Below are 17,372 nucleotides of genomic sequence, written 5' to 3'. Positions count from 1 at the left end.
GCGGAAAACGTCGTCATACTTCTGTAGTATCTCTTGCACGGTGGCCTGCGTTACGTTAGGGGTCATGCTTCTGACGTAAGAGACGAGGTAGTCTAGGGATGCTCCAAGAGGGACTTTGCTATGCGCCAAGCGTTAAAAACTACACTTAGGTCGAGTTTTATCAAACCGCTTTAAGTAACTTATATCCGTATATTTTTCATTTAATTATGTTGCTCCAACTTAATAGTATCAAAGGTAACATAACACCATCTAGTCTCAATAGACGCGCCAACGCCCGACGTTACTCTGCGGAAAACGTCGTCATACTTCTGTAGTATCTCTTGCACGGTGGCCTGCGTTACGTTAGGGGTCATGCTTCTGACGTAAGAGACGAGGTAGTCTAGGGATGCTCCAAGAGGGACTTTGCTATGCGCCAAGCGTTAAAAACTACACTTAGGTCGAGTTTTATCAAACCGCTTTAAGTAACTTATATCCGTATATTTTTCATTTAATTATGTTGCTCCAACTTAATAGTATCAAAGGTAACATAACACCATCTAGTCTCAATAGACGCGCCAACGCCCGACGTTACTCTGCGGAAAACGTCGTCATACTTCTGTAGTATCTCTTGCACGGTGGCCTGCGTTACGTTAGGGGTCATGCTTCTGACGTAAGAGACGAGGTAGTCTAGGGATGCTCCGAGTGGGTGGACCATGAGGAAAGCGGTGAGGATGCTGATGAGTTTGGCCTCGGAGGGGGGGACGGTTGGGCCGGACACGATGTACTTGTTGTCGTCGGGGGTGGGGGGTGGGGGCATCGGTTTGGCCGCCTCGATGCGCGGCGTCGGCGGTGGGGGTAGCGGTGGGTACGATGACTAAAAAAAAAAAAATAATGATAAATAATGTGAGCCTATAAACGTCCCACTGCTGGGCACAGGCCTCCTCTCATGTAGGGCTCGGGCTATAGTCCCCACGCTAGCCCAATGCGGATTGGGGACTTCACATACACCTTTGAATTTCTTCGCAGATGTATGCAGGTTTCCTCACGATGTTTTCCTTCACCGAAAAGCTAGTGGTAAATATCAAATGATATTTCGTACATAAGTTCCGAAAAACTCATTGGTACGAGCCAGGACTTGAACCCGCGACCTCCAGATTGAAAGTCGGGCGTCATATCCACTCGGCCACCACCGCAAAAAAAAATATGAATTTAATTTGCATAGATATCATCTGCGGTTCCTGAGGGGTTACCCTTTAACGGTTTGATATTTTTATTAAATCAGTTTCTTTTAGATACAACTGTTATTATGGTATTGCGTTTTGTTATAAGTACTGCTATTTACCACAGAGCGCCGTGAGCTGTGCCAACTTGTTAGTAAAGACACGTCTTTTAGCGCCACTTGCAGCATCTCACTAACCCGGGGTTAACCGGTTAAACCGTTAACCCAGTATCAGATTGTACTGGTAACCACGGTAACTCCAGGTTTAACCTTTTAACCCGGGGTTAGTGGGATGCTGCAAGTGGCCCTTAAAGTAACAATCTAAAGCAGCGGTCGGCAACCTTTTAGCAGCCAAGGGCCACATAGTAGTTTACGAAGTTGACGCGGGCCGCACTTTGTTAATATTTATGACTTTATCAGACATTGTCGTTTGTCAATATTACATACAAAATAGCCAGGGAGGCTCGCGGGCCGCAAGTGACAGGTTCGCGGGCCGCATGCGGCCCGCGGGCCGCGGGTTGCCGACCGCTGTTCTAAAGGCTCAAATATTTACTATACTGAAGGCTTAACTTATAGCCACACACCGTGTAATCGTGGTGAGACCACAGAATAAATAATAGTACTAAGTACAGAAGACTCACTCTCTAACAAAACGCGTCTGTTACGATCAGCACAGATATGGCCGCTAGGTGGCGACAGTGCCACGCGCGGCTTATGGCTTTCCCCAAAATTGGGGCGGAACGGATGTACTTTTAGCTACCTGTGGCAAAGCGACGAAATCGCGGAGTGAGCCACGCCTGGCCCCAATTTCACCACGGTGACAGGTGCGACAATTGTAAAACATCACTGTTGCTAACGTCACAGGCATCCATGGGCTACGGTTACCGCTTACCATCGGGCGGGTCGTATTCCTGTTTGCCACCATCAGTGTATTATTTAAAAAAAACTTTATTATATGGGAAAAAAACAGACATTTCTCTTACCAAGTTTCTGACAATTGTCACAAGATTTAAAAGAATTGTCGGCAATTCTTGACAGGAAATGAGTTCTGTGTCGGGATTATGTGACAATTGTCGTGTTTCTTGTGACAATTGTCAGAAACTTGGTAAGAGAGATGTCTGTTTTTTTCCCATATCATCATCTTCCTCGCGTTGTCCCGGCATTTTGCCACGGCTCATAGGAGCCTGGGGTCCGCTTGGCAACTAATCCCAGTAATTGGCGTGGGCACTAGTTTTTACGAAAGCGACTGCCATCTGACCTTCCAACCCAGAGGGTAAACTAGGCCCGTATTGGGATTAGTCCGGTTTCCTCACGATGTTTTCCTTCACCGAAAAGCGACTGGTAAATATCAAATGATATTTCGTACATAAGTTCCGAAAAACTCATTGGTACGAGCCGGGGTTCGAACCCGCGACCTCCGGATTGCAAGTCGCACGCTCTTACCGCTAGGCCACCAGCGCTTGACATAAAGTTTTTTTTAAATAATACACTGATGGTGGCAAACAGGAATACAGCCCACCCGATGGTAAGCGGTAACCGTAGCCCGTGGATGCCAGTGACGTCAGCAACAGTGATGTTTTACAATTATCGCACCTGTCACCTGTCACCGTGGTGAAATTGGGGCCTGGTGAGACTCGAGGCCTACCTGCTTGTTGTTCAAGTTGTGTTGAGCGATGAAGTGCGCCTTGAAGGTCTCGAACTTTCTCTCGGCCTCGTCCTTGGCGAGGTGGGCCTCGTTTTTGTAGCCTTCCAGCTCGTACATCAGGTTCTCGTGCTCTGCCTGTTAACGAAAATTAATCTAAAAATTGACTTATTTATGACTAGCGACCCGCCCCGGTTTCGCAGTTTAACAAATTATACATAAACCTTCCTCTTGATTCACTCTGTCTAATAAAAAAAACCGGCCAAGTGCGAGTCGGACTCGCGCACGGAGGGTTCCGCACTATCAACAAAAAACAAGCAAAAAACGGTCACCCATCCAAGTACTGACCCCGCCCGACGTTGCTTAACTTCGGTCAAAAATCACGTTTGTTGTATGGGAGCCCCACTTAAATCTTTATTTTATTCTGTTTTTAGTATTTGTTGTTATAGCGGCAACAGAAACACATCATATGTGAAAATTTCAACTGTCTAGCTATCACGGTTCGTGAGATACAGCCTGGTGACAGACGGACGGACGGACGGACGGACGGACAGCGGAGTCTTAGTAATAGGGTCCCGTTTTTACCTTTTGGGTACGGAACCCTAAAAACCGCATCAAAATACGTTGCGTAGTTTTAAAGATCTAAGCATACATAGGGACAGACAGCGGGAAGCGACTTTGTTTTACACTATGTAGTGATTATCGTTGTTATTTTAAAACATAATATTTAGTGTAATGTTTCTTAAGATCTTAAGTCGCCTTCAATCAAAATCGCTGCAGACTTATCTTGGTCTAACTCTATCTCTTTGTTTTCGTTGCCGTCAGTAAAGCTTTGGATTCCTCCGAAAGCGGTGCCGTCATATAGCGGCCGTCATAAAGCGGCCGCAAAAGACGGCCGTCTTTACGGTGACGACATGTGGAAAATACCACGGCGTCATAACACACCGTCAGCCACCAAGGTCAAAGCGGCAAATTTGAAAAATGTAGGCGCGTTCATGGCGCGATGGGATATCGTCCCATAGAAAATTTGAATTTCGCGCCTTTTTCTGCTGACAGGATGTGCTTGACCATCTATAATTTACTTGGAGGATGAAATATCCTCAGAAGAGGAAAATAATCGTAGTACGGAATCATTTATTCAAATCTCGTGTCATTCAAAATGGCGTCACCGCTATCTAATAAAACGTTCACGAAACTATCGACAAGGTCATGGCGGCCGTCATCCAAATGACGGCACTGCTTTATTACGTTACGTTGACATTCAACGTCGTCTAGGAAACCGCGCCATCTTGTTTACATAGACAACGTTCTAGTGACGTCATTCACCGCTATATTACGGCCGTAATATGACGGCACCGTCTTCGGAGGAATCCAAAGCTTTAGAAAGAAAATTACTTAAGTACTATTAATATCGTGCCCTTCGAATAAATTTGTAAAACCGAAAACTCACCCTGAGCTCATCGTATTTCTCCTGAGGAACCGTGTTCTTTCCAATCTTCTCAATATCATCCTCATTGAAGTTGGTTTCAAACTCTTCTTTTATGTTGTCCACCTCCTGAAAAACAAAATAGATCAGCTGTTTATCCAGAAACAATTCAACTTAGCCTAAACGTATCTTTAAATTTTTTACAAAAATATCTTCTACCGTTTTCTTACTATCTAGTCTTGAAAGAAAAGGAAGAGGATAAGACTGCAATAACCTTATTCTAGCCCGCGTGTTCGAGATATATTGTGACAATGAAACCGGACACAAGAAATTCTTGATGATTCAAGTAGATTTTTCTCCCATGTAGTCACGTTAAGTATCGGTTTACCTGTCGTTCATACTATACCGTGCTTCCCATGTTTCTCTTCTGTTCATCTTCGTGCCTGCAGTATAGAACACGGCGTACAGAGAAGCTACGAGATGAGAGACTCGAAGAACGAAGGAGTGAGGGGGGGGGGGGCGACGCAAAGACGAGCGGTAGCAGCCTTGTAGATGAAGCAATAGACGAGGTGTCATCCTTAGGTTCAGGGTTCAGGACCGAAGATTCTTCGAAGATTGACCTAATGCTGGGTGAGATGATGGTGAAGATGATGACACGCTTTGTCTGCGCGGATTAGTCTGCCGCTGCATCATGATGAGACGACCCGCTGATGCCGCAGAGTATCACAAGGAATCCACAGCCAGAAATCTTCACCATTCGAGTAGACGCGTGGTCCAGTAATGATTTACAGCAAAATTCCACCATCAGGGGCGCCCTGATGGTGGAATTTTGCTAGAATCTTGTTGATGAAGCAACAGAAAACGGTGTGAGAAAAATTCTTAATGAACGGATGCTTTCCTGGTTGATGAAAACACTGTTGTGTGCTGCTTCATCAGAAATGCTGAGACGGTATGATGGCGGACAGCTGATGTTATTTTTTGAGATCGTCTGTCGCTTTTTCTTTCTTGACTTCAGCTGTAGACAGATAAAGAAAGAGAAGATGTTGAAGATGCCTGGACATCGGCTGCTGAAGGCGAAGTATTCTTTTTTTCTTTGCTTGCTGCTGACGGATATGTTCTTATCCTTAACACGTTCCCGACAATCTGTTGGCACGAGTGACCCGCTGAAAAGTGTAGTACTATACCAGTGTCGCAGACGCCTCTAATTTCCACCACGATGCCTTCGTCGTTCATTATTACTGTGTCTGCGCATCTTGAATATCTAGTGGGTTCGCTGGAGAGGGATGGAAATGTACATTTCTAAAAATTTTCAGAGAGGTTCTGTTTCGGCTGGCGGCATGGAGAGACGTGGCGAAACTTGTAAGTCCTCAGATCCCTCGAAGTCCACTTTGGAGGATGCGCCAGCGAAAGTACCGCAGATGTAGGGTGCATACGAGATGATTGAAGAACGTGATGCATCGCTGTCATCGCCGAAAAAACTCTAAAAGCTACCTACAGTATACCTAAATGGAGCGAAAAGCTGGCATATTTTGATTGGTTTATAGATAAATATGTATATTTACGTAGTGCAGAAACGTAATCATTAAAATACGTAACGATTTTATGTAACGTATTTCCTGAACAATATTTTGCGCTAGTTAATCAGAGAGTTTCCATCTAGTTCACAAATAACTTGAATGATATAATGAACAAATACCAGTAGGTATTCAAATCAACTTGCAACATGCAGTAGATTCATAAAATCCACATTGTCTCTCTGGATAACTGTCGCTTTTATAAAATTTGTTCAGAATAGGCCGACAAATAAAAGACTAGTGAGATATACGTGAATTTTAAGGATGTTTATCTAGCAGGCAAACGAGCAGACGAATCGCGTGATGGTAAGCGATTACCACCGCCCATAGACACTTGCAACACCAGAGAGGTTGTAAATGCGTTGCCGGCCTTTTTTGCGACTATATTTCAATATGATTTATCCGCCAATGGTATCAAATTTAAATAACTCTTTTTCTAGCTCTGTTATTTGGTCGGCGTGGTGTTTTGGGTTTAGCTCAAGCGGGCAGCCTAGTCACGGTCATGCGTAAAATGTTGAGCCTTCTGGTTTTAGTGTTTAACAAGATTAGTATATGTGGCTTACCGGAAAAAACAACAGCTAAAGCCCGGTTGCACCAAACCGTAATAACCAAGGCTCGGAAAAACGCCGTTGAAAACAAATCATAATTTAAGATCCATTTACGAGTTGAAAATGTTCGTTTACGGTTTACGGATGTCATTGGGGCATATTTAATCGTTGACATTGGTATAAAGAAGTCTGTGTTGTACGGAACAGGGCAATGTTTTCAAAATGATGGCGTTTTACCCAGCCTTGGTAATAACGTTCGCACAAATTAGGTATATTTTAGGAGAAATAAGACTAGTACTCGAGTCTCTAGGGAGTTGCGTTAACTAGGTGGTCAATTGTGGTGGATGCAACCGGACCTCAGCCTTTCCTCGTAATTTTTTGTGAGGACGAGGAGCCAACCCCTCACAACCAGGGACCGTTACCGGTATAACTAAAAATCAAAATATCTCATAGCTTTTACATTGTTTCTTTGATATGATAGAATAGTATTTAGGTAAGGATAATAATTGATCAGATTAGCTAAATTAAGTGCAAAAATATACAACCAAGATACCGAAATTGAATACCGGTTACTTTGTATGAAAAATATACCGGTATTCGGTCCCTGCTCACAATACGCCTTGGCTAGCCTGTTCGCCTATTCTAATAGCAATAGTTGTTGGATGACCGACTGTACTGATTTAAACATTATGAGCACGATTTTATTGTGTAACTCGGTCTCAAGACGCGGTTAGACTATCGTCTACTCTCCTGCTGTCTGCTTTCTTGCCGCGACGATCTCTCTCGTTCATCGCCCCATAGCTCGTTCGAATCCGCGCTGCCTTCAGAAACCGCCTTTCTAATCCTTGAGCGTAAACGTCAAGAGACAGAGCTACTCATATGTATCATATGATGAAATTATTGTTCTATAGATTTTTATCCCGATTTTGTATGTTTAAATCAGCGAGCCAGTAAAGGCCATAGCCCAATAGTAGCACGACACGGTAGGGCACGGCAAAAAATAAATATTCTGAATGCGACTACTTTTACTTTAATAACATTTAGTTTAGTCTTTACTTTAAGATCCGTTCAGACCTGGCGAATGCATCACTAGACATTCGCGTTCAGAGGGGCTACCGTGAAAACAGAATTTCGAAAATTGCGGGCATTTTTCTCTGTCACTCTAATTACGCCTTCATTGGAGTAAAAGAGAAAGATCCCCGCAATTTGCGAAATTCGGTTTTCGCGGTAGCCCCTCAGCACGTCACATCGTACTACAAATTGCACGAACGCAGTTAGCGATCATTCGCAAATGGCAGGCATAGTGGCGTTTTTGCTAAATCCGAACGCAATAAAACGCAAATAAAAACGTCTAGGGTGCCTAGCCAAAGTGACAATAGTTCGCGCTACGATAACGAAACGCTTTGTGTCTCTTCCATATCAGTGCGGCAGTGACAGTTGCGTTTCGATCGCTACGGAGCGTAAACGATTGGCATGTTGATTACGCACTCTGGACCTCGATGACTCAGTTTGACTCGTTTCGCCTTTCAGATTACTTTACCATGCTATACCGTACCGTGACCAGAGGGGCTACCACGAAAACCGAAATTGGCAAATGCTGGGATCTTTCCGTTTTACTCCAATGAAGGCGTAATTAGTGACAGAGAAAAATGCCCGCAATTTGCGAACTTCGATTTTCGCGGTTATAGCCCTGATGAGCCGGCATTACGTACCTCAGTCATCTTGAGCCACATCTCGATGTTCCTGCGCTGCTGCTTGCTAAAGTGGTCGGAGACGCGCTGGTGGCGCGCCGCGGAGAGTATTTTCGCTACCTGCTCGACTGTCATACATCATATTAGATTCCGGCTGCCGCACAGGAAAATACGTGGCGTAAAAGACACGCAGGGCTCCTAGGAATGATCTAATGTCTACTAGCGTTGACAAATCCAAGTGCAATATGTCGTTTTTACTAGTGTATCCTCCTAAGGCCCAGCCATACAAACGAAACATCCAAAATTTGCCACTGAAATTTGGACCTAAATTGTAGGAAATAGAGTTGATTTTGCGTTGTTTGAAAACGACTCTGTTCCAATTGAACATGGTTTAAATTACATCGAAATTAATAGGTACTATAGGAAGGACCTTGGGCCTTAGGAGGGTATTAAAAGTCAAACTTCTGAAAAAGCTGCACTTACACAGAAAACAGGACGGGCCGCGGCGCTGACATTTGTCTGTAAGTCCCGAAGTAGTGCAACGTACATCGATGCCCGCTGAAGTTCTAGCGTAGATACAAGAAATGTGGCCCGCAGCTGCCCGAAGAAATACTGAACACCACACTACTAACTATTTACACTGGACAGAACCCGCACATATATACATAACTTTATGCTAGGATACATAGCGTTATGGTTCTTACATACGGTGCATGTAACGTATGCATGTTGGATTAGTTGCGCGGATTATACATATACATCGTGTAAACAACGGTAAAATATGCGGGTCCAACACACACCGTGTGAAAGGGCCATTATGTAGGCTTGATTTACACCAGTCCAGTTGCTACATTCCAGGGCTGAATCTACTCCGGAACTTTTCGATTTAGCGCAGGATCGGCATAGAACACGCACCTGTCCGTTCAGTTGTCACTCCGCGCACCGGGTCATCGCTGCTATCTGCTGCCACATGAAGCCGATGCCGATGCGATAGCCGATTTTCGACGATGCGATGTGACGAAGAATATTAAAGGAGCGACGCCAAACCAGTGACGTTATCCAACAACTGAACTGATATAAATCAGAATACCTTTCCGAAGACAGATTTTGAGGGTAGAGGTAAGGATAACACTCTGTGTATGAAAGTGTACGTCAAAAAACGGTTATGGCCCACATCTGTTGTTCGTAGATGCCGTATACGTTACCTTTACGGTATACGTTACCTTTTGCGTTTAACTGACAGGCCGATATCCTCCGGCGGACTGATCATCAGTGGGCCCCTTAACACATTTAGTGCCGAAAATCCGACTATCGAATATTTTATGATTTCGTTCCCAGGCCGGACGACCCAGTTTCGTTTCCAGTTAGTTGGGATCTTGGTACTACAGCTTTATATGACGAAATTTTGTGACCTGGCGCGGATGTCTTGTTTGGTTGAGTGGCAATGAATGTGTTAAGGGCGTGGTAACGGCTAAGTTCATAGCTACTCTAGCGCCATCTGTTAATTATAACCGACAGCTGCACAGTTTTGAAACTGTTCTCACATAAGAGAGTTTTCTTACCTTTACCCTCCATAGGTCGCTTACCTCTCCGCCGCGTAGATGTCGTTGAAAATCCCAAAAATACCGGAATCAACCAGATTACTATGTAATAATTTTCGGGACGCCTATCCAGTGTACATAGAGATGTATGTAGATCAGTGAAGTGGCCATAGTTGCAACACTCGTAGACTGCAACTGCTGATGGTACGTACACGTCGTGGCGGTCCATCAATAGGGTATTTGACTACTAGTCAAATCAGTTTCTTTAATCGAGCTGGTAAAACGATTTTGCGACTTTGTCACAATCAAATTACCTACTCTTTATAGTTTTATACGGGTTTTAAAATAGAAATTGTGTCTAAAAATAACGTTTCTCTATTGATCTTTAGGTGCTTTATTTCATGCATGGTGTAAAATAATTTATTTTAAATACAGTCAAATACCCTATTCATGACGACAGACGGAAGCAGCCAGGCCCGTCCATTTTTTGTAAAAGACCAGCTAAAATACCGAGCATATATACATTCTAACATTTGTCAACGCTTGAATTAATTGTTCTACTGGCACCTTAGAGGATATAACCAAACGGAGTAGCCATTAGCAGGCGTTCCCCTCTGTCGAAAATAGGCAGCCAATGGTCATACACAATGTATGGACTGACGTTTATCTGACATGGCTATTTTTACCTTACGCATACATTTGACGTGCCCCTCCCCCGCAAAAATCGGCAGACTGTTTTGTACAGAAAATTACATACAAGGCGTCTCCGTTTAGCTATATCCTCTAAGAATGGCAATTAAATAGAATCTTGTAATATTATCAGGGGAATGACATAAGATTAGAAATAGGGGTGTTATTGGTAGCTCCTCAATTATTGTGACGTGATTTTTAGTAATCGAGGAACCATTTTCTCCCACCCGAAGGCTGCGTGTGACTCCTCAACTAGAGATCAGTCAGTCTGACAAGGACTGTCAGATTTCTGAAAGCTTCATTGCTCTAGTAGTATCAGCTCTCCATTCTCACGTCCCGTCTTGCAGCATCGACTGCTCCAGCTAATTCAAAAGCTTTGTAGCACTAACATACTGGCTTAACTTAAAAAACAAACAACTAATTAAAGCAGTGGTTCCTAACCTTTTCAGTCCGGTTACCCCTATGACTAACTAGGGAACCTGATTTTACCCCTCCTCCCAATGGTAATAAAAAAAAACGTGTACGTTTGTTGTATTGTTATATTAGGTTAGCTTATTACCCCCGTAAAATAGCAGTTTTACCCCCACGGGGGTAATTACCCCCAGGTTAGGAACCACTAACTATGGAACTTGCTAACTATATACATATACAAAAGTCACTAGTCACTATTTTTAGTTTACTTAATTAACCCAGGTGATTTGAGCTGGGTGAACAGAGTCAACTACAGGGGTAAATTCATATTTTATGACAAACTCAATATGGCAGTTTGTTTACATAGTTAGCAAGTTCCATAGAATGACACTTTACTCTTGACGCGTCGAATGATACTCCCTATGACAGTTACTCCAAGTCGCTTCTGGATAAGCTTAATTAAAAAAATTATTGAAGAAATTCGTTTTTACCAAATAAATGTATGTGTTAGAGTTAGACCAAGATAAGCCTGCAACGATTTTGATACCACACGCAGTGCAAGCGTTATTTATACATCATAATTACATAGGAGTTTGACGTTTAAAATAACACTTGCACTCCATGTGCTATCAAAATCGTCGCAGGCTTATCTTGGACTCACTCTATACGTCCAAAATAGTTATTTACGATACAAGTGCGGAAAAGAGGAAATTCCGTGCGGAGGAGGAAAGAGGTAATTACCTATTCGCACGCGTACGATACACGTGCGAATAGGTAATTCCTCTTTTCCGCACTTGTATCGTAAATAACTATTACGTGACAGCTGCTCCATATAAAAATGAGCTGTCATTGGGATCATTGGACGTGTGAGGTATAGTAACTAGCAGTGGCGGCGCGTCAAACATATCCATAGGCAAGCCGCCTAATTTGGCTTACATATTTCCTTTACAACTCTGCTCAAACATCCAAAAACAAGCAAGCCGGTGGGAATCGGCTTTTATGGACACGCCGCAACTGGTAACTAGTCTCAGTGACTCAGGATCTGGCCACAACCAGTAGAGATCTTCATTCTTACCGATTCTGCGCCACTTCACATCAGCTTGAAGTCCCACAGCTCATTTCTTCGACTCTGAGGGCGACCTACAGCATGTTGTTGTTGTCAGTCCTAGGGCATCCCGGAAGTGCATAGGGCCTCCACAAGATCCTTCCACGCCTGTCTTGAGCAACCGTCTTGACCTCATTCCAGCCAGCCTATTATGGATAGCTTTATCCATCTTTATCCACGTGATAAAATAACTGTCACTGTTTAACACCGTGGGAAAGAAAGTGACGGACACCGTTTTATCACGCTGTCACGTAGACAAGAACGACCATCATATCCGTACAGCAGTCCTACGGCTGTCATCTCGTTCCTACACAATCGACCTAAAGCATACTTAAAAAAAAACTTACATTGCAGCAGAATATGCGCGAATTTCTCCTTCATAGTGAGTTTCATGTTCTGGTACTCGTCGTCGAGCACCATTTTCTCGTTGAAGAGGCGGCGGATCTGGTTGTTGGAGGCCTGGATGAGCGAGTAGAACGCGTTGGCGTTTTTCTTGTTGCATTCGCCGCGTTCTAGCCAGCCGACTAGTGTCTGTAATGATAGTAGTACATTATTGTCGAGGTTCGGAAGTAGCTACTTGCAGGCTGAGGATTCGTTTTAAACGGACGACCTTGGGAGTCCGTTTAATTGAATCCGAAGCCAGCAAGTAGCCTTCCAACCGAGTCATATATAGTGCTTTTCTCAAAAATGGTGCAAGAAATAGAAATATTTTACGGAAGCATCGTTCTAATTTTCACATAAAAAAGTAAAACCATTAAAAAGATTTGCTTTCCGCCTTAAAAAAAAAAAGAAGTGTATTTTTCTGCTGAAAATACGCCAACCTATTTGACACCTAAATAGTCGCGGTACCAACATTAAGCCTGTAACAGACTATCGCACCGCACCGCGACCTTGGAGCGTCGCACCCATAAGTGAGAACGAGAAAGAGATATCTGTTTCTCGCTCTCACTTATGAGTGCGACGCTCCAAGGTCGCGGTGCGGTGCGATAGTCTGTTATAGGCTTTATAATAATAAATGCTGATCATCTGTTTGGCTGTTTAAGGGACCTATGCCTTCATTTGATATGGCCATTTAAAGTTTTAAAAAGTTTGGTACTCGTTAAATAATGGAATTTGTATGCAACATTGCAGTCCCGAAATCGAGACTACAATGTTTTTAACTTTTTAATTTTTTGAATGACCATAAACTACGCACTTCGCGACCTATTTTTTAACCGGCAACGTCGACTTTGCCGTCCATTTTTGAGAAAAATATGTTACAAATGATACACACTTTAGTCTTTAACAGGGACTAGTGGGGAGACACTACTCCTTTTGGGCAAACTTCGGCTCCATTCAGCTCAGCATTGCTCGGAGCAATTATTAGGGTTGGCAACACTTGACGTCCTTTTGCGTGCACGACCAAAGATAACAATGACTTGAATGTTTTTTCATTTTTATTAGCCTATGGACACGCCCCACAGGCGCCTCCCCTCTCCTTTTCCAAAGCCTAAATAGCTGAAAGGCATCACTATCCCTCACGAATCATGCTATGCATGCTGAATTGCTGTCAAACTTCGGTTTTGTAGGAAGTGTCCTTTCTGTATTTATTCTGTGTCTGTCTATTTACATAAATTGAGTGCAAGTTTTTTTTAATAGTCTCAAACCAATAGTATATCACTGTAATTGAGGCATATTGTATTGAGTATGAGAGTAATATTCGAACGGCCTTCCGATAATATTAATTTTAAGTTTTGTTAGACAGTGAAAAATCTGTATTTAGTTATTGTTAGTTATTGTCAGGGGTCGGACAAAAAGTGCGGATGACGTCAAACCACTTATAGGATGATTTCAAATAGTATTTTTGATTTTCATAAACAATTATCACTTATCATTTATCAACCTCTTTATTAAACGATATCGCCACTTAAAATGAGTAAGTACGTTTTTGACTGACACATTGTCAATCAGATGAACAATAAATTGACTTCGTTATTGTTTAGCTATTGTATCTTCACGATTATATTTAGCTATAATTTATATTTATTAAAGTATAAGAAAACGCTCTAAAATGTCATCTGTACTCGAATATTGTGGCAATTTTCCGTTTTTGGAGGTACGTGACAAACACGTATACTGCTCTTGCTGTAATCAAGATATACCAACGAAGAAATTTATTTTATTCACTACATCACCCTACCACCTGTATTATTAATTCCATGGATTTATTTGCGAATATTTTGTTACTTCATTAATACTTTGTTACTACATGTCACACGGAACTTTAAATACAAACTCAAACATCATCCTGTGTGCAAGATTACGTCATTTTTACGTCATCGGCACTTTTTGTCCGACCCCTGGTTATTGTGTATTCTGTGCCTAATTTTTTCGGAACCGCAATCATTTCATTTATGTAATGGTGTAGAATTGTAGATGATATGTAGTTGCTTGTATCTGATATCATTCTACTCACAGGAGCAGCCTCAGCGAACTGGTCATCACTTTTGACCTTCTCGGTGACAGTCTGCAAGGACGCCGGCGTGAGCGGCTCGATGCGCGGTGGCGTGGGGTCACGCTTGCCGCGCTTGCTTCGCTCGAACTCGGCGTAGTCGTCGCGGTTCTTAAAAAAAAAAGAGAAATCTAAGAATGTGGTCAGTTGGTCACCTTAGTTCAGAATCTTTTTTTTAATAAGTCCTCAGACAGTTACCAAGCAACAAAATACCTTTTTACCTTTTTTTTTAGTTTAGACAGGTACCTTTTTTTGGCGAATTTACTTTTTCCTACATAACAGGAAAATATATATTCAATTATTCACCAAAGACAGTATTATTCTTTTTTTTATAAATAATTATTAACTTCTCTGAAAATATTTCTTAAACCTTTAACTCTTTAGGCCCACTTGCACCATCCCACTAACCCGGGATTAAGGGGTTAAACCGTTAACCCAGTGTCAAATTCTCCTGGTTACCATGGTAACTCCAGGTTTAACCGGTTAACCCCGGGTTAGTGACATGGTGCAAGTGGACCTTAATGTCCAGATTATAAAAAAATCTTCAATTCCTACAAAAAGATGATGTAGACAATAGGGCGGTCATTTTTTCTTATAATATCTTATTGTGCCACTAGTGAACCATGAGTTGATAAAAAAAAACAGTATAAGTTTTAAATTCTTACCAAAGCAAAGTCCACAAAGATAGTAGTAGCCTCGCTGTCCCCCTGATTGTGATATTTGAATCTGAATCCAGAGATGCTGAAGGAAGCCTCCACACTTTCCTGCTTCTCAAACCTGATGTGACACACCCCCTGTCTGTGCAACTTGATGTCGGTAATGTTCCCGAACCGCTGGAAGATCTCTTGAAGAATATCCTCTTTTACACTGTTGGGCAAGCCTCCGACAAAGATCGTACGGCAGCCTGGTGGCCGCTCCCTGCGGTTTGGCAGAGAAGCACCCGGTATCGGAGTCAAGAGAACAGCAGAGCTGCAGTAGATTGGCTGGTTGGGAGGGTGCATCATGGGCATCATTTGTTGGTTCATCATGAACATGTTCTGATCCATCATTGGATTCATCTGCATGATTCCAGGCATCATGCCGGGCATGTTTTGCATGTTGGACATGTTTGGCATGTTGGACATGTTTGGCATGTTGGGATGAGGCATGCCTCCCATTTGTTGTATTTCCATCTGCCCAGGCTGCTGCATCATTCCAAATGGCATCATGCCACTAGGACCTGTATGAAATGTTACTATTGTTATTACTTACATGAACAGTCAACCAAGTCAAAGGGTATACTCTGACCAAGTGATATGTCAACATGACTATGTAAATAAAAATAAGGAACTACATTTAGTTTTTTTTTTTTTCAAATTGAAATGGTCCCTATGGCAGTTATAAATTCAGTGAAAACAACACCATCTAATGAAAATTCTGTGAAAACAAGTCAAATTAACCTTTAAAAAATCTATTTTATAGCTTTATTTATGAAATTAAGGTGGAAAAAATACCTGGCACTGGCATCATCATAGCTCCAGGAAGCATATTTCCAGGGTTCTTATCCGGTGCCTTGTCCCCACTGTCAAATCTGGATCTCCTCTCTGGACGGTCCCGTCTCCTATCCGGTCGGTTGTCTATGCGGTGGTCCGGACGGTCATTGCGGTTCCTCTCATCTGCCCGGTCACCCATCCTTTTACTGCCGGGCCTAGCGTTTCTGTCATGATGCTCTCTTGGACGTTCATCCCTGCTGCGGTCTGGTCTGCCAGGACGCGGGCGCTGATCTGTAACGTAATTTAATTTAGGAATTGTATATGAATGTAATAAATTATGCCAGATGCTTTGCCAAATATTGAACACAAGGTCAATTACTGAAGGTATCACTCTGCGTTTCTTACAAATGCGTATCTTAACTAAAATTACATTATTTGGACAACAATCACGTGCATCACAACAGAACTTGAACATTGCATCAAAATATTCAGACAACCACAAAATTAAATGTGGTAATTTAAATCTACATTATGTACCTCGATCCCGATCGCGATTGTTCCTAGAGTCCCTTCTATTTCCTGGTCCTCCCTCATGGCTAGGTCTGGATGCTCCCGGGGCAGGCGTGTCATCCTCAATCACCTGCACCTCGCTGGATTCCACGCTCGGGTCCTGAACGTCTTGCTGAGATGCGCTCTGCATACCTTCTGGCAGCATAGGGCCAATTTGAGGCCCGGGCGGTATCCCACCATTCCCACCCATGTTATTCGGCATATCCATCATGTTTTGCAACATGGGTGGAGGCAACAATGGCGGATGCGGATGCATTTGCATCATTGGTACCATTGGTTGACCCATCATGTTAGGGGGCATTGGGAATTGCTCATTTCCCCATTGATTCATTTTTAAAGATATTTTGCACGAACGTTACTTGGTACAAATTACGCAGGACAATTCTTCAAAGTACAACTGAATTTATATCTCAGAATAAAGTTAAATAAATCGCAATGAACGCAACACTACAACATTTTTTGCAGCGTAGTTTTTTTTTTTTTCATTTGACAATTCTGCCTATGGCAGAATAGGCATAGACAAAAAAAATACAATCAACATACAATCAAATTATTGCACACAGTGCGAGAACGCGTGCGGTGTTGGTCCGGTGCGATAGTGTGTTATTTTTAACTAAAGCTTTGGATTCCTCCGAAAACGGTGCCGTCATATGACGGCCGTCATATAGCGGCAGCAAAAGACGGCCGTCTTTACGGTGGCGACATGTGGAAAGTACCACGGCGTCATAACACACCGTCATCCACCAAGGTCAAAGCGGCAAATTTGAAAAATGTAGGCGCGATGGGATAACGTCCCATAGAAAATTTGAATTTCGCGCCTTTTCCTACTGACAAGATTTGCTTGATCATCTATAATTTACTTGGAGGATGAAATATCATCAGAAGAGGAAAATAATCGTAGTACGGAATCATTTATTCAAATCTCGTGTCATTTATTCAAAATGGCGTCACCGCTATCTAATAAAACGTTCACGAAACTATCGACACCGTCATGACGGCCGTAATCTTACGTT

General features: G+C 42.8%; 1 protein-coding gene across 1 annotated transcript; it reads right to left on the bottom strand.

Moving 5' to 3' along the window:
• Positions 1 to 466: 466 nt before the first annotated feature.
• On the bottom strand, positions 467 to 16,700 carry LOC134654560 (ecto-NOX disulfide-thiol exchanger 2-like). Its single transcript, XM_063510021.1, has 9 exons — positions 16,327 to 16,700; positions 15,811 to 16,080; positions 14,983 to 15,536; positions 14,282 to 14,428; positions 12,174 to 12,357; positions 8,101 to 8,207; positions 4,291 to 4,395; positions 2,844 to 2,978; positions 467 to 853 (listed from the first exon to the last, which is right to left on the bottom strand). The coding sequence occupies exons 1-9, from the start codon at positions 16,688 to 16,690 to the stop codon at positions 488 to 490; spliced, it is 2,232 nt and encodes a 743-aa protein (XP_063366091.1). The 5' UTR covers positions 16,691 to 16,700; the 3' UTR covers positions 467 to 487.
• Between the last annotated feature and the right edge of the window lie 672 nt (positions 16,701 to 17,372).

This window comes from Cydia amplana, chromosome 15 (assembly GCF_948474715.1).
Source record: "Cydia amplana chromosome 15, ilCydAmpl1.1, whole genome shotgun sequence".
Lineage (NCBI taxonomy): Eukaryota > Metazoa > Arthropoda > Insecta > Lepidoptera > Tortricidae > Cydia > Cydia amplana.
This window is presented reverse-complemented; position numbering and strand designations above follow the sequence as displayed.